Source organism: Silurus meridionalis, chromosome 3, assembly GCF_014805685.1.
Source record: "Silurus meridionalis isolate SWU-2019-XX chromosome 3, ASM1480568v1, whole genome shotgun sequence".
Classification (NCBI taxonomy): Eukaryota; Metazoa; Chordata; class Actinopteri; order Siluriformes; family Siluridae; genus Silurus; species Silurus meridionalis.
Window position 1 is genome coordinate 26895119 of NC_060886.1, and position 23701 is coordinate 26918819.

General features: G+C 37.7%; 1 protein-coding gene across 1 annotated transcript; it reads right to left on the bottom strand.

The window, feature by feature from the left end:
- Positions 1-1809: 1809 nt before the first annotated feature.
- Positions 1810-23413, bottom strand: LOC124383249 (transmembrane protein 50B-like). Its single transcript, XM_046845744.1, has 7 exons — positions 23328-23413; positions 17740-17939; positions 17533-17645; positions 10752-10819; positions 3938-4030; positions 3617-3674; positions 1810-2408 (listed from the first exon to the last, which is right to left on the bottom strand). The coding sequence occupies exons 2-7, from the start codon at positions 17836-17838 to the stop codon at positions 2363-2365; spliced, it is 477 nt and encodes a 158-aa protein (XP_046701700.1). The 5' UTR covers positions 17839-17939; positions 23328-23413; the 3' UTR covers positions 1810-2362.
- Between the last annotated feature and the right edge of the window lie 288 nt (positions 23414-23701).

The window sequence follows — 23701 nt, forward strand, 5'->3', positions numbered from 1 at the left end:
TTTATAATGAAATAACCACAAATGTCTTTTCTGAGCTCACATCATTATCAGTTTTATTCAACCCCCAAGTGACATTCAATCTTAGTACTTAGTACAACATCCTTTTACAGTTATAACAGCTTTTAAACGTGAAGCATAGCTTGACACAAGTGTCTTGCAGCGATCTACGGGTATCTTCGCCCATTCATCATGGGCAAAAGCCTCCAGTTCAGTCACATTCTTAGGCTTGCACTGCAACTGCTTTCTTTAAGTCCCACCAGAGGTTCTCAATCGGATTTAAGTCTGGTGACTGCAATGGCCACTTCAAAATGTTCCAGCCTTTAATCTGCAACCATGCTCTAGTGGACTTGGAGGTATGCTTGGGATCATTGTCCTGTTGAAAGGTCCAACGCCTTCCAAGCCTCAGGTTTGTGACGGACTGCATCACATTGTCATCCAATATCTCCTGGTACTGAAGAGAATTCATGGTACCTTGCACACGCTGAAGCTTCCCAGTACCTGCAGAAGCAAAACAGCCCCAAAGCATGATTGACCCCCCGCCATGCTTCACAGTAGGCAAGGTGTTCTTTTCTTCATAGGCCTTGTTCTTCCTCCTCCAAACATAGCGTTGATCCATGGGCCCAAACAGTTCTAATTTTGTTTCATCAGTCCACAGAACACTATCCCAAAACTTCTGTGGTTTGTCCACATGACTTTTGGCATACTGCAGTCGACTCTTCTTATTCTTTGGGGACAGCAAGGGGGTGCGCCTGGGAGTTCTGGCATGGAGGCCTTCATTACGCAGGGTGCGCCATATTGTCTGAGCAGAAACTTCAGTACCCACATCTGACAAATCTTTTCTCAGTTCCTCAGCAGTCACACGGGGACTTTTCTCCACTCTACGCTTCAGGTAGCGCACAGCAGTCGAAGTCAGCATCTTCTTTCTGCCACGACCAGGTAGCGTTTCAACAGTGCCCTTTGCCTTGAATTTGCGAATGATGCTTCCTATGGTGTCTCTTGGTATGTTTAACATCTTTGCAATCTTCTTATAGCCATTGCCCTTCCTGTGAAGAGTAATCACCTGTTCTCTTGTCTTCCTGGACCATTCTCTTGACCTCACCATGTTTGTAACCACACCAGTAAATGTCTAGAAGGAGCTGAGTATCACAGTCATTTTAAAGCTGCCTAATTGGTGCTTATTAGGCTTTATTGCTGCTCCCTGATATCCACAGGTGTTTTCAATACCTGATTGAAAACACTTCATTGAACCTCTGTTCTTCAGAGTGGTAGTCTTTAAGGGGTTGAATAATTATGTCAATGAAGAATTCACAAAAGAAACATTTACTACTGTATTACAAAACTAATTGATGTCATTTTAGTTGCATATGGTTCTTTAAGAAGTCCTTGTAGGATTTCATTCTGAATACAATTACAAATGTACACTAAATTCCCTAAAACCATTTACAGCATTGGGGGTTGAATAATTTTGAACACAACTGTATAATTAAAGGTAAATTAAGCAAATTTGTTATTTTAGAAGTGTGTATCAAACTGGTAGCCTTCATATTAATCGGTACCCAAGAAGTAGCTCTCGGTTTCAAAAAGTTTGGTGACCCCTGTTTTATAGACTGGTGTACTAATGTGTAATTTTTCTCATTTTAGGTATTTAATTCTAAAGAAAAAGAAATCTGCGAACAGAGTAAAACAATTAAGCTTGAAATAAATAAAAGTATTAAAGGAGGGTGAATAGTTATATTTTGCACAATGATAAAAAAGTAACACATAACAGTTCTACAGTAATATCCCATGTTTGCATGATGTCACGCAGTCTGACACAAATAACTTTTTATTTAACAAATTCCACAGCCTGTTTAGCAACAATTAAGTTTCATTTACACACATTGTATATGATTAGCGATGACTTAATTAGTCAGATTTAATGGTGTGGAATGTGAGAGGTCTCTTACATGATTGAAACAGTACACAGGTTGAATAGGGTATAATATGTAATTATGGCATATAATATAAATAGTACATAAATTTGCCTGTATTCAAAATATTTTCATGTACCAAGATATCTTTTTGCAGTACATACCTGATATAAACATATAAAATACTAAATTAAAGACAAAAACACGTTCCAGGATTTGGTTCTAGCCCTAACTTTCCAACTTATTGATTTAAACTGATTTAAAGGACATACTGAACAGTTTTACATGATGCACATAAGTAATAGAAGGCCAGGCTAACTTGAAAAGGCATTATGGATTTGTGCAGTATTAAGAAAATTCAGTCCAGTTTTTACTGAAGTATAACTGAGGTCCCAAAAGGAATAAGAGTGCAAAGAGAAAGTTCAGTGTTTAGTTCAAATGGTTGGCACAGCTTAACCCCATAAATCTTCAGTTCGTCCAAACTTGTAGATAATAGAACTGTAGAATGGAGATACAGAGGTTCATTAGCACATTTTAATTTATCACATCTTATAATAAAATACACTTTTATAAAAAATGAATGTCTTGTCAGTTGTTTTATCTGATCTACTTTCCTGTCTGTTATGTCCTACTTCCACCATTCATGCATAATAACCTTTAAATGCGAAGTACAACATGCATACAAAAATGAATAAAGGCTCAGCAGTCCCCCAATGAGGGGGTGGTGATAGGAGGAAAAGGGAAAAACAAGGAATGCTGGCTAGAGGTGAGTGGACAAATACAGTGTTGAGAAAATAACCAGCTGTGTGCCTCTCTACACCTACAGAGATGGAAACTGTTTAATATAGAGTTCAGGAAATCCAGAGTAAAAACGCAGTGTATGGCTCAGCAGTGGTTTTAAGGTGGTCCCTTTACACTGATTGATGTGAGATTGTGCAGTAACAAACATAATTTTGGTCACAGTGGCAAAACCCTTCCCGGGTCATTCACACCTCATTTATCAATGCCAAATCACATTCAAGAAGTCAAGTCAAGAGGCTTTTATTGTAATTTCTACTATACACAGTGGTACACGGTACACAGTTAAAATGAGACAATGTTCCTCCGGAACCCTGGTGCTACACTAAACAAAAACATAGAGCTACAGCACAACACAAGCTACATAAAGTGCATCAAATGCAACCTGGTGAAAACAGTGCAGACAAAAAACAGTACAGACAGACAACACAAGACAAGACACAAAACCAAGATAGCGCCGACCAGTAAACCTACTGTATACTTGGTTATACAGTACTGTGAACTGTAAAAACTATACCCGGGAGTGAATATAAGAACACAATGTAGTGCAAAAATACAGCAGCAGTCAAGATGTGCAGAAGATGTGTTCATAAATGGGAAAACAGTAAAAAATATGAGCAGGTAATATTAGCCACCTTTAGCACCCACAGTGCCTCTGCAGTTAGGGCTTCATTTCTGGATATGCCACTTAAAAGGTCTCTTTTTAGGGTGGATAAAAAGGATACATTACAGCTTAGAGCAGGTATCACATGGGTGAAAAAGCCGGTGATCGGGTTTGGAGATGTCGGGCACGCAGTTGCAGGAGCAGACTGGTGCTTTGCACCTTTAGCATGGCTATATAGTGCTGCCTCTTCCATGTTAGAAATGTTGAACGTTAAGAGTGAATAATCATTCGCATGTACACCTACCTAAAAAATATTAACAAGTTCTGGAAGAACACAGACAATCCAGGATACACAGGATGCCCTGCCAGAGACGGGAAACATGGGAACAAAATGTATTTAAAGTTTCATAAGAAAATTTCAGATAAACTCCAAATGCTCAGTTATAAATTCAGTATGAGACGTATTTATTAATGAAAAAAATAAAACAGTAGTTAACAAGTGAGTTGACATCATGCCAATTATTATTATTATTGTTATTATTCCTAAATAGACAAACTTTGTGTCAAACAGAACAAAGATATATAATAAGATAACGTTGTTTTTGGAACCAATGAGGAAACTCACCCAGGGCAACATAAGCTCCAAACAAGACCCAGATCGATGCAATGAGAGAGGCAAACATGATTAGGAACCCAATGAAGAGCCAAATACGAGTACCTAAGACATGGAGATATGAACAGTCTACATTGAGGACTTTGAGCACTTTAGGAACATAAACAATGACCTTCATTCATTCATGTCAAATTCAGAATGGAAGCAAACTGTTTTTAAACCAGCTGCAGTTAAATAGGTGAGAGAAACACATAAAAGACACAGGGGGACACTGTCACATTTAATGAAGCTGTGTGAAAACAAGAGAGAGAATATAGTTGGTATAAACCATAACCATAAAATCTGACAGGTCTAGGTCAAAGCGCATGGTGTAAGGTCAAAACATCATGTTGGGGTTGGGTGCAATAAAATTCATTAATAATGTCAGATGTAGAGTACACAAGAATTCTCTTGACTCACTTAGTTTAGATTGTTGTAACTTAAAGTTGTCATGTGTAAAACAAAGGGGTGTTTATTGCTGTATGTAAAAAGTTGATCTTGCATCTATAGAGGTTCTATTAGTGTCATTTGTGCCAGAACCCAACCCCACTTGTTAAAAACAAAAGTTAACACAGACACACACTCACACACGCACACACACTTTATCGACAAATTATTCAAAAAGTGAAAAAACACTGTTGAAATATACACTGGCTAAAGGTCTGAAACTGTACGGTACCCAACACACTCCATCCTTTGAAAAAAGTCATTGTATTGCAAAAGCTACTATCTTAGATTGGCAAGAATAGCAGCACATTAAAGACAGCATAGAAAGGAATTTTGCTCCGACAAAGAGAAAAGATTGTATGAGATTGTTGACGTAGCTAAAAGTCAGTGATAAGGAGATTTACTGTTTAAAGAAAATGTAAACCCCATTCACATCATAAGTCTTTCTGAAAAAAAAATCCTTATGCACCCAAATATGCTTGGAACAAGACAGGAACTGGCTTATAGTAAAACTGGACAACTCGAGAACCAGAAGCCCCTAATCCCACCGATATTCCTGCAGGATTTTACACAATGTACGTATACACAGATATTATCAAGTATCAACAAGTCTGTGTATACGTTTGCGATTGTGTGTGGTTGTGTGTTTTTGTCATTGTGTGTGTTACAGTTTTTATCAATTGCTTACACACGTTTTCAAAACCAAGTCTCCTTATTTCAAAACTCTACACACAATTCTCAAAACTGCACACACAAAATGCAAAATAGCTCACATCTCCTTCAAAATGCAACACTGCATTCAAAATGCCATAAACACATGTCAGAATGAAGCTTTTGCATCAAATGGCAAACACCTCTTTCATAATAATAAATTTCTGGATATACTATGTAAACACTGCTGTTCTAAATCTAAAACTCTTTGGTCTTTCATAGGCTTATATCTACATTTCAATACAATGTTCTACAGTAAAAGTAATCTGCTGAGAGGGGTAACAAGTAGACTGGAAACGGCAATGCAATGTAGAAACAGAAAATATGTATTAGGCCAAAAATGACTGTTGTATAAATTAGCATACAACAAAACAATAAACATGTAAACCAAAAGTATATTCTTTACAGTAGAATACAGTAAATTGTGTGTGGGGTCCCGGTCCAGGAGTTGGCAGAGGGGAAAGAGGGGTGCAGTCCCCAGTGCTAAGCTTCATCTCTTGGCCAAGCTGGGTCTGGCCACAATACTTCGTCCACATCACAAGCTACGTTTTCTCTAGCCAAACATCAAGGGAAGTATCTCCTAGCATGGTGTATCCAACCTTGAACAGAGGCAACCTCTCTGTCCCCACATGCGTCCTTCATTGCCTGGAGAAGTGGCATGCGGGCCAAAGGTTGGCGATCATACACTTTCCAGTGCCAGGCTGAGAAGAATTCCTCTATGGGATTTAGAAAAGGTGAATATGGAGGTAGGTGCAAAACTACAAATTGTGGATGGGTGGTAAATTGTGGATGGGTTCTCATTTTTGAAGGTTCGAATTATGGACGCCACTGTAAATCGACTCAAGTTGGGGTGGACTCTCAGTCCAGCCTCTTTCATGGTCAAACCATGGTTAATTACATGATCAAAAAGTCTTGCCCTAATCTCATCAGAGATGGCTCTCTATCCTTCTCTTATTTGCCCTTGTCCTCTTCTTTCTCTTCCTCTTCCCCTTCCCCTTCCCGTTCCTCCTCCTCCTCCTCCTCCTCCTGCTCTCTGTTCATTGTTAGCATCCATTGTTCAAAACAGGTAATCTGATCTTTGACCTATTTATAGGCCTATCTATACTACTGTTAAGTAAAGCAGTGATTGATTAGTGATAAATTAAGCAATTAGTGTTTGGAGATGTGTCTGTGTGACCTGGTGATTAAGTGTAGCATTTTGATTGGTTGTGTTTGGAAAAGGAAAGCAAGTCACTTCCTGATCGATCTTTGTGTTTTAGGTAGAGAATTGTGTGTAGTGTTTTGAAAAAAGTGTTTTATGCAATTGAAAACTGAGTCTAAGGCTGAGAAATAGCTTATGGTTTTGAAGATTTGGCATGTAGTTTTGCACTTTGAGTGAAAGGTTTAAAAAATTGTGTGACATGAAAAGATTTCGTGTGTAAGCATTTGGTAAAAACCGTAAATGAGCATTTTCCAAGTTCGCTTTGTAAAAATCAAGAGTTATAGTCTGATTTATATTAAGTTTGTAATCTTGCGTACCAGTAAAGATTTATTCATTGCTAGAGACTCAAAGCACTTTTGTACGTCACTCTGGACACAGGCGTCTGCTAAAAGCAAATGTAAATGTTTGTGTGTGTGTGTGAGTATGTGTTTGATTGTGTGTGTGCATGTATGTGTGTGTGTGTGTGTGTGTGTGTGTGTGTGTGTGTGTGTGTGTGTGTGAATGTATGTATATGGTCGTGTGTTTTTGTGATTGTGATTGTGTGTGTTTGTGTGTGTGTGTATGTGTGCTTGTGTGTGTGTGTGTGTGTGTGTGTGTGTGTGTGTGTGTGTGTGTGTGTGTGAAAGTTGAAAACATCAGGCATAAAGTACAGATAATTTAAATAAATCCACACTTTTTTTTATAAATAACTCTGTAGACAGCACTATAATTATAACAGACAAACAACTTTAAAGTTTTACTCCTATTCAAAAGAATAACTTAATTACATTTATTTCCTTGTCAAAATCATCAACTTGTATCTGTTATCTGTTTGAATAAACTTGTAGGCAAGGGATCAAAAAGTAATTCCACCGCCCAGAATCCATAAGACTTTATTGCAGAGATGTAGGCTCAGTGGTGGGCTTGCTTTGCCTAATTTTCAAATATACTACTGGGCTGCACATATCCAAAAACTGAACTTCTGGTCCAATTCAACAGAATTCACTTGGTGCAATCTAGAGCTAATGTCTTGTAGATCGTCCTCTATACCTGCTCTGCTTTGCTTTCCGGTCAAACCATCTCGATATACTGACAATCCAGTCGTACTGAACACACTTAAGATTTGGTTTCAGTTTAGGCGTCACTTTAAATTTAGGGCTCTATCAGCACTGGGTCCCTTGAATAGAAATCATTTTTTTCCCCCATCACTTTTTGATTCAGCTTTCTCACTATGGCACGAAAAAGGCATCAAGCATCTTTATAATTTGTACAAAGATGGCATCTTTAGAAGTTTCACAAGCCTGTCCTTGGAGTATGGGCTGCCTACAGCTCATTTTTTTCGATATCTCCAAGTCCGCAGCTTTGTATCTAAATGCCTTCCCAATTTTCCCTCTGTACCCCCCAAGCAACCTTGGGAGAGTTTAGTCATGTTTACTCCACACAGGTGTAGTTTGATTTCCCGGATATACAGTTTAATTTTATCTCTCAATAGCTGTAATACAGATAAAACCAGGACCGCACGGGAAGAGGAGTTGGGCTGCAGTTTGGCGACGAACGGTGGGAGAAGGCCGTAGATAGGATACAGTCTACCACTTCCTGTGCCCGCCTCAGTCTCATTCAGTTTAAGGTTTTGTACAGAATTCATCTTTCCAAATCGAAACAGGCAAAAATCTATCCTGGGGTTGAGGACACATGTGACAGATTTCATGCTTCCCCCTGTCATTTAAGTCATATGTTCTTTCTGTGCCCGAAATTACATGCATTTTGGACAGGTTTTTTCAGCATTATGTCCTCCATATTTGGAGTGCAATTGATGCCATGCCCACTGATCGCTATATTTGGGGTTACCAACGAGTCGGTATCACTGAGTTCTGTACACAAAGATGTTTTAGCCTTCTGATCTTTGTTGGCCAGACGTTGCATACTTCTACACTGGAAAACAATAGGATGTCCTTCCATCTCTCGGTGGTTTAAAGACTTAATGTTTTTTCTTAAGTTGGAGAAAATAAAATATACACTGAGGGGTTCTACTGGCACTTTTTTTTGCAAGTGGCAACCTGTTATTTCTTATTTTAGGAGACTACGGGTGCTACCTGATTAAAGATCTAAATTGGTCAAAATTGGACTGTATGCATAACCTTTATTTTGTTTCTTCAGTTGTTTAAACAGGGGGATGTGGGGTGTGTGTGCGTGCGCATGTGTGTGTCTTTGTCTGGGGGTTTGTTTGTGTTTTGGGGGGTGGGGGTGTTTTTCTTTGTTTGTTTAAAACGGAAAAAAAAAAAGTAATTCCAGAAGTAACTGAACCTGTTCTAAAATGGATAAACTCATCCATCAGCACTGGTTGTCAACATAAATGCTTTAAACTGGCAGATATCAACCCTCTAAATAAGAAACCCGACCTTGACCTTTGTCAGCTGTCCAACTACAGGCCAATATCAAACCTCCTCTTTATCTCCAAGATTTTAGAAAAGGTTGTAGCACAGCAGTTATTCTCACACCTACCTCGAAATAACACTTTTAAAATGTATCAGTCAGGATTTAGGCCTCATTATAGCACGAATACAGTGCTAGTAAAGTGGTAAATGACCTGTTATTGGACTTGTAAGTGGTCATAATGTTATGCCTGTAGTGCCTGATTATATGTGTATAAACAAGTAAAAATCAACCAAACATTGAAAAGAATAAAGTGAAAAATATTGTGTTGTATGTCTTTAGTATTGAAATGAAATTATACTCTCAGGCATATAGTTCATCTATTCAATAGTCCTCTGCATACCTATTACTCAATTATACCACTAATAAGCTGATAGAGACCCAAGCCTGTGTTTCTCATTAACACTTATACGCTACGAACTGATACTAATCACCAATTGAATACTTTTTACCCAAAGGCCCTTATATGCACCATTATCAAGGACTATCTGCCATTTTCCTGCACTTTTTCACATTTTTCTTTTTATGTGCATTTTTCTAAGATATCTCTTAGTATGACAAACTCTCTCTTGTCATTTGTACAAATAAATGTAAATTTTTGTCCATATACATAATGCTTGTACAAATATCAGTATTCCTTTTCACTATCTGACTTGATTATAGCTTGACTAATAGCCACTGAGACAAAGCTGATATGTAGCAACTGTTTCAGAAAAAGATTTAAAGACAGTTTAATTACAGATAAATGATGATTTTTCTGTGTAGCTGTCATCCTAATGTTATATATTCAGTCATGACTCATTTCCTAACAATATCAAAGTAGGTCAAGGTATCAGAAAAACAGGATCCATTAATGGCTTATCAGACTGAGTGAACACTGATGTGCTACTAAATGCAGTTTCATTTCCTTAGTAACTGAATACTTTGATCTACTTTCAGCATTAAAGCTAATTTTTACTATAAAAAAATATATTTTTACTATACTATAGACATGAATCTTTTATATATTTTAGAGTAGTCAATGTGCAGTTTGTATAGCAGTACAGATTTACTGTCCTTTAACATGGCACCTCATGACAAAGAAACTGAGGAATCTCAATCTGAGGATTTGAGAATTAGAATTGTTGCTCTCTACAAAGATGCCAAAGCTATAAGACGATCAGCAACACTCTGAAACTGAGTTACAGTACAGTGGCCAGGGTCATACAAAGTTTTTCCAAGACGGGTTCCACTCAAAAAGTCAAGTCCTCATGCTGTGTGTCAGCTGCAGATGCATAAGTACTGCCAGCATTGCTTTAGAGGTTGCATGGCTGTCGTCCCAGAAGGAAACTTCTCTGAAGTTGGCTCACAAAAGAACCGTTTGCTGAGGACCTGTCTAAAAGCATGAATTACTGGAACCATGTCCTGTGGTATGATGAGACTAAGATAAACTTGTCTGGCTCAGATGGTGTCCAGATGGTGGTGGGAGCATGGAGTGGCCAAGTATGTAGCCAGACTTGAACCCTATTGAGCACCTGGTCTAACACCCATCAGCTCAGTGAAATCATTATGGAGATGGGAAGAGGCTCCCAGCAACAACCTGTGCAGCTCACAAAATATTCACATTTTGGAAACAGTTTTGACGTATTCACTTTTGTTGGCCTTTGTTGGTATTTAGACAATAATGGCTGTATGTTGAGTTATTTTCGGAGGACAGTAAATCTGTACTGCTGTACCAGCTGCACATTGACTACATTCAAATATCTCCAAGTTTCATTTCTATATTATTAAACCATTAAGAGCATACAGTATAATGAAATGGTTGCTGAAATGTGAGAGGTGTACTCACTTTTGAGATACTGTAACAATAATCATTTAAATGCGTTCAAAATATGTTTAAAATGTTACTATAAATCATGTAATATTAGAACAGACATATTGTTATATATACTGTGCACATGAAACAACTATAAAAAGTTTTAATTTCTGCAGTGTCACTCATTATGTTACAGTTACAGACAAATTTGATCTCCATACCTATCCGGCCAAGGCAGCCCTCTTCATACATATCCCCATGGACATGAGCATTTGAAACAGCATTTATCCTGCCACACACACAGAAAATCAAAAGTACATTACTCTAGTAAAAAGACCAGAATAAAGTCACAATAAATGCAGCAAAACTATTTCCAATATGCAATTAATGTGGCCATTTGAGCAGTAAGCACACAAAGTTTTTTTTTTCGCTTGGGTTTTTCATACAAATAAACAGAAACATTATAAAAACAATATTTCTGCTGTACTGTACATGTCTGCTTACATGGTACATGCCACATAATGGCCTTTAATTGTATTTATGAAGTATATGTTCAGACAGCACTCAGATTCGATGAATCTGAAAATGAATCATAAGATTTGGTACGTATGGAGTCTCTACAGGTTGAGTGCATGCTGTTATTTAAGCAAAATGAAACTGAAATTCATGTAATTATTTTAAAATTTTTACTTTTCCACCAATGTCATTCAAAATTGCTTATCATATAATTTGTAAAAAAAAAATAATATTAAAAAAAACGTTTATTAAATTATGAAAGAATGCAGAAGAAGAGTATTGTTACTATTGCTCAGCTTTTTGAACCCCAGCATATGCATGCTTTAATATATGCTAAGTAGTAGTATTATTATTAGTAGACTGTCACTAGGATGTTTTTTTTAATAAAAGACTATCGATTCTTACAAAGAACCCTAACGTAGTAACAGATATATATATATATATATATATATATATATATATATATATATATATATATATATATATATATATATATATATATATACAGTGCCCTCCACAATTATTGGCACCCTGTTTAAGATGTGGTCATGGACTTCTAAAAATTCTCCTTTTTTAAAACAACATAGAACCCAAATGCAAAAAAAGAGAAAAATCCAACCTTTCATTTAAGTACATAACTTTGGTGGTAAAAAATCATACATTTAGAAAAAAAAAACTTGAAATCATGTGTCCCACAATTATTGGCACCCCTAACAATTCCTCTGAAAAATTTAATTTTTTTTTTTTTTTTATATATTTTTCTGTAGTTGCTAAGGTTGGTCAGGGTATCTAGGGACTTTTAATTAGTAATTCATGATTTCCTGTTTCCCTGGGGTATAAATATGACGTGACACAGAGGCCTAATTCTCTTACCCATTTGTCAACATGGCAAAGACAAGAGAACACACCATTCAAGTAAGGCAGATGTGTGTCGACCTTCATAAGTCAGGCAATGGCTACAAGAAAATAGCCACTCGCCTTAACTTGCCGGTATCTACAGTCAGAGGAATCATTAGAAGTTTAAAACAACTGGAACAGTGACAAACAAGGCTGGAAGAGGTCCCAAGTTTATCTTGCCACAACGCACAGTGAGGAGGATGGTAAGAGAAGTAAAAAAATTTCCCAAGCTCACCGTCACAGAATTGCATCAAAGAGTGGCATCTTGGGGTCACAGAGTCTCCAAAACAACCATCAGACGCTCTCTACATGCCAACAAGCTGTTTGGGAGGCATGCAAGGAAAAGCCTTTTCTCACTAACACTCACAAACGTAAACGCCTGGAGTTTGCTAAGCGGTACTGGGACTTCAACTGGGATCGTGTGCTTTGGTCAGATGAGACTAAGATTGAGCTTTTTGGCAACAAACACTCTAAGTGGGTCTTGCGTAAAACAAAAGATGAGTATGCCGAAAAGCACCTCATGCCCACCGTGAAGTATGGTGGAGGATCTGTGATGCTGTGGGCCTGTTTCTCTTCCAAAGGCCCTGGGAACCTTGTTAGGGTGCATGGCATTATGAGCGCTTTGAAGTACCAGGATATTTTAAATAAAAACCTGATGGCCTCTGCCAGAAAGCTGAAGATGGGTCGTCATTGGGTCTTTCAGCAGGATAATGATCCAAAACATGTGGCAAAATCTACACAAAAGTGGTTCAGCAGTCACAAACTCAAGGTCCTCCCATGGCCATCTCACTCCCCAGACCTCAACCCAATCGAAAAAATGTGGGGCGAGCTAAAGAGAAGAGTGCATAAGAGAGGACCCAGGACACTGGATGATCTAGAAAGATTGTGCAAAGAAGAATGGTCAAAATCCTCTCTCTGTGTTCTCCAATCTTGTGAAATGTTATAGGAGGAGATTAAGTGCTGTCTTGTTGGCAAAAGGAGGTTGTACAAAGTATTAACATCAGGGGTGCCAATAATTGTGGCACACATGATTTCAAGTTTTTTTTTTTTTCTAAATGTGTGATTTTTTTACCACCAAAGTAATGTACCTAAATAAAAGGTTGGATTTTTCTCTTTTTTTGCATTTGGGTTCTATGTTGTTTTAAAAAAAAGGAGATTTTTTAGAAGTCCACGACCACATCTTAAACAGGGGTGCCAATAATTGTGGAGGGCACTGTATATAATAATATATATATATTTCCAGCCAGGGGTAAGAAAGTGGTGTGGTGGAGTGATTCCTTAAACGTGTTACCATCTGGTTACACAAGCATAAGTACAAATGGAGGAACAGAGAGCGCAATGCAGTGACACACGTGACTATGTGAGGTTTGTAGTTTAGAGTGAAAGAATCTGTCTGGTCTTGTTCTGAAAGGAAAGATCTAAAAGTTATTAAAATGCAAATACCAATATTTTAGTCCTCCATTAATTACAGTTTAAAAAAGAACAAAAAAATAGTCACAGTTACATTTTTGCTTCACTGGAGAGGAAATGTTCTGGAAGAGTATAAGTATTTAGTAGAAACTTTTGACTCCTCTATGGATTTTAGATTTCCACCTCTTTTAGTACCAGTACTGATTTAATAATTTATTTCCTGTCAACAAATAGAACTTGTGGTAATTAATTTCAGGTATTATATATTTCTTTTACCAAAACTATTCTCTTTAACTGAGCAACAATACATTGTAAAAAAAATGTTTTTAGTTTTAACAGTGAAAGAATGAAAAATTATAAAACACGAAATTACTGTTTATTTAACAGTGAAATATTGTTGATGAAAATACAAGTAAACTTACATTACTGTAAAACCTTTTGCATTATTGCTTTGTAAAACTATTCTCTATATTAGTTTACTAGTTTAGTCCACTTGACAGAGGGAATAAAAACAGATGATTGAATTCAGACACTGATTAACACTGCTTGTAAACTGAAGGAAAGAAGAATAACCAAAACTACATACAGTTAAAGCTGTGGATGAAATCAACTGAATGAAAAAAGCATTATTAAACAACTCCAAAAACAGAATTACCAGCTTCACTTATTATAGTTTGACTTTATTTCTGTCAAATATATTCTTGAAAATGTTTTGTTTGACCTCACCATTTTTTAGATAAGTGGTTGCCCAACTAAAGAGTTGGGTTTGCTAAAAGGATGGAAATGGCAGTGGTGAACACTTATTTTAAGAAGAAGGAGGATCATAGGGTGACGTATAAGAGTGGAGGTAGGTGCACACAGGTGGACTATGTGCTATGCAGGAGATGCAACCTGAAGGAGATTGGAGACTGTAAGGTGTTGGCAGGGGACAGTGTAGATAGACAGCATCGGATGGTGGTCTGTAGGATGGTTGTGGAGGCGAAGAAGAAGAGGAGGAGAGTGAGGACTGAAAGAAGAATAAGATGGTGGAAACTGAAGGAGGAAGAGTGTAGTGTGATGTTCAGGGAAGAGGTCAGAGAGGCTCAGTGGTGTTAAGGAGGTGTTGGATGATTGGGCAACTACTGCAGGAGTGATGAGGGAGGCAGCTAGAAAAGTACTTGGTGTGACATCTGGAAATAGAAAGGAAGACAAGGAGACGTGGTGGTGGAATGAGGAAGTGCAGGAGAGCATAAGGAGAAAGAGGTTGGCAAAACAGAAGTGGGATAGACAGAGTGATGAGAAAAGTAGGCAGGAGTACAAGGAGATGCGGCAGCAGGTTAAGAGGATGTGGCGAAAGCCAAGGAAAAGGCATATGAGGAGCTGTATGAGAGGTTGGACACTAAGGAAGGAGAAAAGGATTTATACAGATTGGCCAGGCAGAGGGACCGAGCTGGAAAGGATGTACTGCAAGTTAGAGCAGTAAAGGATGGAGAGGAAATGTGTTGACTAGTGAGGAGAGTGTGTTGAGAAGGTGGAGGGAGTATTTTGAGCAGCTGATGAATGAGGAAAATCAGAGAGAGAAGGTTGGATGATGTGGAGATGGTGAAGCAGGATGTAGATAGGATTAGTAAGGAGGAAGTGAGAGCAGCGATTAAGAGGATGAAGAGTGGAAAGTCGGTTGGACCAGATGACATACCGTAGAAGCGTGAGATGTTTAGGAGAGATGGCAGTGGAGTTTTTGACCAGATTGTTTAACAGGATTTTGGAAGGTGAGAAGATGCCTGAGGAATGGAGAAGAAGTGTGCTGGTACCGATCTTTAAGAATAAAGGAGATGTGCAGACCTGCAGTAACTACAGGGGAATTAAGTTGATCAGTCACACCATGAAGTTATGGGAAAGAGTAGTGGAAGCCAGGCTGAGAGAAGAGGTGACCATCTGTGAGCAACAGTATGGTTTCATGCCGAGGAAGAGCACCACAGATGCCTTATTTGCTTTGAGAATGTTGATGGAGAAGTATAGAGAAGGACAGAAGGAATTGCATTGTGTATTTGTGGATTTAGAGAAGGCCTACGACAGGGTGCCAAGAGAGGAGTTGTGGTATTGTATGAGGAAGTCAGGTGTGTCAGAGAAGTATGTGAGGGTGGTGCAGGACATGTATGAGAACAGTGTGACAGCAGTGAAGTGTGCAGTAGGTACGACAGACTGGTTTAGGGTGAAGGTTGGACTGCATCAAGGATCGGCCCTGAGCCCTTTCCTGTTTGCAGTGGTGATGGACAGGTTGACGGACGAGGTCAGACAGGAGTCTCCTGACTATGATGTTTGCGGATGATATTGTGATTTGTTGTGAGAGTAGGGAGCAGGTTGAGAAGAGCCTGGAGAGGTGGAGATATGCGCTGGAGAGAAGGGGAATGAAACTCAGTAGGAGTAAGACAGAATACATGTGTGTGAATGAGAGGGAGGGCAGTGGAGTGGTGCAGTTGCAGGGAGAAGAGCTGGAGAAGGTGGAGGAATTCAGGTACCTGGGGTCAACAGTGCAAAGTAATGGAGAGTGTGTTAGAGAAGTGAAGAAAAGAGTGCAGGCAGGGTGGAGTGGGTGGAGAAGAGTGACAGGAGTGATTTGTGATAGTAGGGTATCTGCAAAAATGAAAGGGAAAGTTTATAGGACTGTGGTGAGACCTGCGATGTTGTATGGATTAGAGACAGTGGCATTGAGTAAAAGACAGGAGGTGGAGCTGGAGGTAGCAGAGCTGAAGATGTTGAGGTTTTCGTTGGGAGTGACGAGGATGGATAAGATTAGAAATGAGTTTATTAGAGGGACAGCGCATGTAGGATGTTTTGGTGACAAGGTGAGGGAGTCGAGATTGAGATGGTTTGGACATGTGCAGAGGAGGGACATGAATTATATTGGTAGAAGAATGCTGAGGATGGAGCCACCAGGTAGGAGGAAAAGAGGAAGGCCAAGAAAGAGGTTCATGGATGTGGTGAGGGAAGACATGCAGGTAGTTGGTGTAAAAGAGGCAGATGTGGAGGACAGGGTGGTATGGAGACGGATGATCCGCTGTGGCGACCCCTAATGGGAGCAGCCGAAAGAAGAAGAAGAAGAAGGTTGCTTTAGTTGGGCTTTTGACCCCCCGACTCTGTTGTGAATGTGTTTGCAAAGTACATTTGTTATGACTTAAAAAATCAAGAGGAATTGAATTTGGTGGTTTTGGTATAATTTTGATAGTGATATAATCATCACTTAAAAAAATTATCTTTGTTTTTAATGGGTGATTTTTAATACATTTCTGGAGAATGACTTCACTAGACACACTATTAAGGATGTATAAACTGTATGCACAAAACCTTTAGAGACTTTTTTTTACTAGACTTCTTCATGGTAATCAGAGTTTATATGCATTGTTTTTTTTATTTATTTTGTCCAAAAACTTATTTTAAAAAGTCAAGGTTCAAGACCAACAATAACCCAAACACTGATCTCCATTATGGTGACTTAGAATGAAAGTACACCTAAACCTCTAAAATCTCATTCAGAGCTTTTAATATGTGAGGCTGGTAATGATGTTTTGGGGGTTGGTTAATCATCCTCTGCTGAAGTCTCGAGAGATTTAATGTGTTTTATTTTCAGTTGATTCCATCTTTGGCTAAATCCTTCAAGTTAAATCCTCACTTAATTAGTCACTTCATTATCTCATTAACTTCACTTCTTCAGTGTTACTTCCACACTGTTGTGTGGACACTCATAAGAACTCTTTAAAAACTGAAGATTTTGCTGTGGGTTTAAAGGGTTTAAATGTGTGAAATGAAAAAAAAACCAGCAATAAAAAAAAAAAACAGTAATATACGTGCAAGTTTAATTTATGGAAGAAAACAAACAAAAAAAACAAGTATATTCTGAGTATAATATTTAAATATTATAAATAGTAGAATTTAAACAAATGGCCATAGGCCAATTTATGTATAATCAGTTTCTTCAAATAAAATAGTTAACTTGAGCTGACAGTATTTTACCGTTAATTTACAGGACAATTTTTTGCAATGTAAAGTACCAGTTTAACTATTTTTTGTGGTAGTTTTCTGGCAAACACTGCTCGCAGTTTTTTACTGTAAATTTGACAGGATTTTTTTACAGTGCACAATTATGAGAGTGACAAGAAATAAAGTAAATTATTATCGTAATTAGGAAAGAGCAACACCTACATGAAAAAGGCCAATGTAGAGAAAACACCACATGTGTAAAATGCATGATTTAGATCATCAGTATTCTTGTAGCACACAGCAGCATCGATTATAACCCACCATCCTGTAAAAAACTGAGAGAGAGAGAGAGAGAGAGAGAGAGAGAGAGAGTCTGTTTCGCTGTTCTTTTCACACCACACACAAAATCACATACACAAACAGGTTTACCAGAATGCCAGCCACGATGGAGGCCACTGTGTTCCTTTTCTCAGACCAGTCAATACCTCCGCACTCTGGCCAGCGGAAATTATCCAGAAACCCAGCCATGTCTGTTTCCAGCTCCTCCTTCTAACTTACACACCTCCTTACTTCAGTGAGTTTGGCTCATTAGCATACACTGCATACACTTTTCTGAATGCAGTATCAGTCTGTAATAAAAGGAAGAAAAAAAAATCATCTGAAAAAATCTGACAAATCTGACGAATCTGGAATAATAAAAAAATGTTGACTTGTTTCCTGTTTTGATCAAAATGCTTCATTAAAGCACAACACATTTTTTGACTTCTGCATGTTAATATTTCTAGATAAACATTTATAAAAAATTGTACATGATTATACTTTATAAATAAGCCTGTACAAGTATTTTTGTACAGAGAGCTAATGCTCTAACTTGCCTCACACAGGTGAAATGTGGCCAGATCTAAAATGACTTGTGTAATCAGGGGCTTGATCTAGCATCTGTTTGTGGATGGAGGTCTTACCCAACACAAGTGAGTGGTAAGGATCACATGTTCTGACTTTTACTAATACATTTTTTAAGCAGTTTGAGCAGCAAAATGGATAAGAAAGACAAACAAAACAGAAAGCTGAAAACAGAATGGAGAAAATAAATTTTCTTTCCAAGATTGGTACTTGATGGCACTTTTCTGAAACCCAGGACAGAGGAAAGATTTGCTGCCATGGAACATCAAGCAATCCTTGAGCTGTGGACAGAGCAGGAAAAGCCCTTCCAAGAACGTCTCTTTGCAACTTAGAGTTGCAAAGGCCCTCTTCTGCATTTTCTCTTAAGTCAGGGTCCTGAAAGAGACCCTTGAGTGCAAAACTCCACATATTGAAGCAATTAACACTGAAGAATTTTCTACATTCTCAGAATTGTCAATTCTGGCTGTACAACAGGGGTGCTTGGTTAATTGAAAGTGCTAATTTGTTTATCAAAACTGGTGATATATAGATAGAATATAACCCTGCGTAAGCAGAAGAAAAAACAGATGATTCAGGAGGAGCTCGTGGATATGATTGATATGGTGGTCAACCAGGAGTGAATGTTCTTAGTACTCGAGGCCAGTTCAATCTGGCTCTGTGTGAACTTTAGAAAAATTCAATAGTTAAATAGTTAAATGTAATGATTATCTTAAGCCTCACACTGACAAACTGCTCAAATGGTTAGGTGCAGCTCACTTTTATTCAACACTGGATTTGTCAAAGGAAGGGATATACGCAGAGCTGACCCTGATTCTAATATCTCACAAAAGTCTCAAGAGAAAGAAAGGGTGAGAATTTTGAAGTTAGATCTGAGTTTATTTTTGTGGGCATTAGGGCTGCAACCAACGATTATTTTGATAATCAATTAATTGGACAATTATAATTATAATTTTCAATTAATCGGATAAAAAAAAAAACACATTTTAGCTGTTTTTGGACAAACAACAAATTAGATTTGTTTGTTTTGCTTATTATAACTGTATAAAACCCTAATTCAAGGTATTTATGTATAAAGGTGTACTTAAAAAATGCAAAAGCCACATATTGAGATTAACTATCTTTCATTTCCACATTTTAAAGCTTATAATGCTGCTTGTTGACGAGTGCATGGGGGATTTCTTCTTTGAACACATTCACTTATGCTGAGTTGTTTCTTTCTGTAGAAACAGAACACAGAACAGATCCAGTGCAACTGTCCAGAAGTTAGAACACAAATAGTTTACACAGTAGCGCTTCATTACACTATAGCATGAGGATTCTACAGTCTCTGCTCACCGTGCTGCTGTTTCACCTTCATCTCTGACACCAGTTTGTTTTCTTTTCATGTGCTTGTGCATCACTGTGATACTTCCATTTCACACAAGGCATGCAGGCTACAGTCTACATTGTTGCAAATTCATATAATGCTCCCATGCCTTGGATGACTTGGGACACAAACTTCCCAAGTCTATTTCCTGCTGCCGGCTCACCCTGTACTCTCCGCCATTTCGCAAGCAGCTGTGTTCTCGTACGCAAACCCGTAACTTAAGCAGCCCAACTAATCGATAACTACATTCGTTGACAGTGATTTCCATGATCAATTATTAGCAAATTTTTCAATTAGTTGTTGCATCCCTATTGTGCATGTGCCTTAGCTCAGGGGCCTTCAACGATTTTCATGTCAAGGACCCCTTAGGCGATAGAGACATGGGGCAAAGACCCCTTGATACAAAATGTGTCAAACATAGCCACTGCTATAGAAACCAATCATATTACGCTAGTTATATTATGTTAAGACAATTAGAACTATGTTGTTGTACATCATTGTCTATATTTTTTCATATATATTCAAATATTTCAAAAAGATTTATGCATAATAAGAAATATATATTTAGCAATTAAAATCACAATGATTTAATTTATTGGACAATTATACATTTACGTGAACATCACGTAACAATTATATTTTTAAACATTTATATTTTTCTTTGATGTTTTTACCTATGTTTTTTTTTTTTTTTTTACCGGACCCTAATTAGCAGACCAAATACTGCTGCAGACCCCTGGTTGAAGACCCATGTCTTAGCTGCACCTTCAAATTATTTAAAAATTTGCCAATTTGCTCATTAAGTAGAGACATGTTGAAAATCAAAAACTCCAATAAAAACATTAAACATACACATGTACAAAACATCTGCTGTAGCTAATTTGAGTTTCACAATCACTGTAAGTAATGAAGCTTTGCATATAATTCCCCAAAATAATATAATGCCAAATTCTTTTAGTTTAGCGAGCAGAAAAGAGGTCAGCAGGTTCATAGAATGAAATGATAGAATGATTTCTATCATTTTAAGATAATTAAAAATGACCTATTTCCAAACCCTGTTCTCACAGCACTTTATCCTCTGCTGTTTAAGCATTTTTACCGAAAAAGAAAAAAAAGAATGCTTAATCAGTTACAATGAATAAAAGAATAATTAAACAAATTAGAAGTTGAACACAATGTACTCACCCAGGGTGTCTGGGACCATCACAAAATGTTTAAAAAAGGTCTACATCAGTGGATTTTAAGCTAGGATTATACTGTACATTTCTAACTTAAATTTCTCATACATAATACAAGACATCTTTGGGAATGAGCTGAGGATGGCTGTGGTAGAATAAATAATAATATTGGCTGAATAAATAATATGGCGTATGGCAGCTGATTTTGAACATTGACCACAGAAAACAATATGACATTTTTTTATTAAAATCTGATCTGAAACCAACCACTTAGACAGCATTAATACAAGTAAATAAGTGACACAAAAATGAAAGAAACACTTTTCTTTGCATGTCTAAACATAGAGGATCAGCATCATGTAATCTAACATGAGAACATGTCATCATACACTCTGTCACAGAATTCAGCCAACCCTCTAACGGGGTCATTTCAAACATTGTGAAATTGAAAAGTTAGTCTGCTGAAAATTAAAAAGTGTCAAAGTAACTTTACGGTGCTAAAGGTAAAACAATAATTGTACTATAATTGTTATTATACGAAGTGTTTATAAGAGTGACTCTTATAGCTTGATAATGCTGCATCCATGGATGGATGGATACATTGATCTATAGATACATAAATAAATACATAAGTAAATTTATTTTATACAAGTAAAACCAGTTTTAGTTTTACTTGATCTCAATGCTGAATCTGACATTCTGAGTGTCAGATTCAATGTATACTTATTGAATGCTAGAAACACTAATATTAAATAATATAGATAATATTCATGATAAAGTTAATATTAAATAAGTTTTAGACTGATTTTTATGAGCTCACCTCAATAGATTGCGTGTGTAAAATATTTTGCTCCATTATTCTTATCAGACTACTATTCAGACTCTAAGATGTTCTGTATGCATTGCTCAACTATAATAATTACTTTGTCAAGCTATTGATAGAAATTATATTGTAGCCCTTAACATCATGAGCACCCTTTAACTGTTAAAAAATAAAGACAATAAATAAGTGTGTTTCATCACTGACATGAAACATACACTGCGAAAAAAAGGTCACACTAATATTACATTGGACCACCTTTTGTTTCAATTGTAACAAGCATTCACTGTGTTTTATTAGCCTTTATTGGACATTTATTTCCATCCAAAGTTTTTCCATTAATTTCTCACCAAGATCTTGTATTGATGATGGGAGAGTACGATCACTTTGTAAAGTGTTCTCCAGCAAATACCAAAAACCCCTAAATGAGGTTAAATCCTGGACTCTGTGGTAGCCAATCCATGTGTGAAAATAATGTCTCATGCTACCTGAACAACTCTTTCCCAGTTTGAGACCAATGAAATTGGAATTGTCCTGGCATTGTCATCTTGTTAAATGCCTGTGTCATCAGGGAAAAAAAGCATTGATTGAAATACCCAGTCAGTAAATATACAAGTAGACAGCTGACCTGACCTGAACACTACCCCCATGGGCTTGCACACTAGGCACTACAAATGATGGGTACATTACTTCATCCACCTCTCTTCTTACAATGATGAGTCTAGATTTACCCTGTTCCAGAGTGATTGATGCATCAAACCATATGACCCTTTCCCATTACTCTAGAGTCCAATCCTTATACTCCCTAGGAAATTAAAGTTTTTTTATTAGTCTAATGATGAAGGTCCCCTGGTGGTCTAGTGGTCTAAGATGCAGCGCTCTCACTGCTGCGACCCGGGTTCGATTCTCGGTCAGGAACCATCCCCAGCCACTTTCAGTGCCGGTCCCAAGCCCGGATAAATTGGGGAGGGTTGCGTTAGGAAGGGCATCCAGCGTAAAACATGTGCCAAATCAAACATGCGGAGGATCCGCTGTGGCGACCCCTAACGGGAGAAGCCGAAAGAAACTTATTAGTCTAATGATGAGTGTTACACACCTGTTAAGTCCCAAGCCCATGAACTCTCTTCATACTGTACATGTGGAAAAGCTCTTACTTTCATTATTAAACATAGCCATGATTTCTCCTGTTGTTTCTTTACTATTTGTTTTTACCAAATGTTTAAGTAATCTCCGATCCTGATCATTAAAGATTGTATTCCCACCATCTTCCTTGAATATGACAGTTCTTAACCTAATTTTAGTAGTTCCAGCAGTCTACTTGGTAGTTTGCTTTGATTGATGCAGGCACTAATTATCCAGTGGAAGTTCTTCATTTTATATCTAGAATCCAATGCACATATAATCATAACTATTGGATATTATTGTTACTATTGTTAATAGTATGTGTGTAATGCATACATCACTATAGCTTTTGTTGCTGCTTCTAAATTGAGAATTTTATAATACACACCTGCCAGACTACATATACAGTAAAGGGAATAAGTAGTTAGCAAGTTAGCTTTGCTTCACAGTCGCTTCAGACAAAGTGAAAGTGAAAGTCCAGTCTAAGTAACACTACTTCTGCTACTTTTAAATAGCAACATTTTTCAGAAATTAACAACAATTCCAAATGAACCACATAAGAGAAAGGTTTATATGTGTCTTATAGACTTTTAAAATTAATTCTGCTATATATAGGCTGTTTGCTCACCTCTGAAACACATCCACTCGGATTCCTAGGAGCTACAAACGCAGTTTTAACCGAGCTGTCTTTCCCTGTGGGGTGATTGGCCAGGATCAAAACAAAAAGCAGAAACTGACCAATCGTAGCTCAGGAGGTGGACTTGGGTATTAGGTAGGAGGGATTTTACAGGGACAGAAGTTCAAAGAAACTGAGTTCAGATAACATTTGCAGTGTCTACACTCCTAGACAGCTGCTGGACTGCTATCGCCCTTTAAGCATTTTTGATGCATTAAATCTCGGGTTCCCAACCTGCATATCATATTTTTTGAGGTTCCAGCAGTGAAGCCCAGAAGCTGTTCCAGAGTGAGGTCCTGTAACAGAGCATGGCCACACTGATGCTG

Bases quoted from the DNA above. Each gene is read 5' to 3' on its own strand.
- LOC124383249 (XM_046845744.1), bottom strand. From the start codon at position 17,838: ATGGCTGGGTTTCTGGATAATTTCCGCTGGCCAGAGTGCGGAGGTATT. The intron at 3,675-3,937 runs GTGAGTTTCCTC...CGTCTCTGGCAG, and splicing joins TGGAGCTTATGTTGCCCTGG to GGCATCCTGTGTATCCTGGA. The intron at 2,409-3,616 runs GTAGGTGTACAT...TCCATTCTACAG, and splicing joins AACTTGTTAATATTTTTTAG to TTCTATTATCTACAAGTTTG.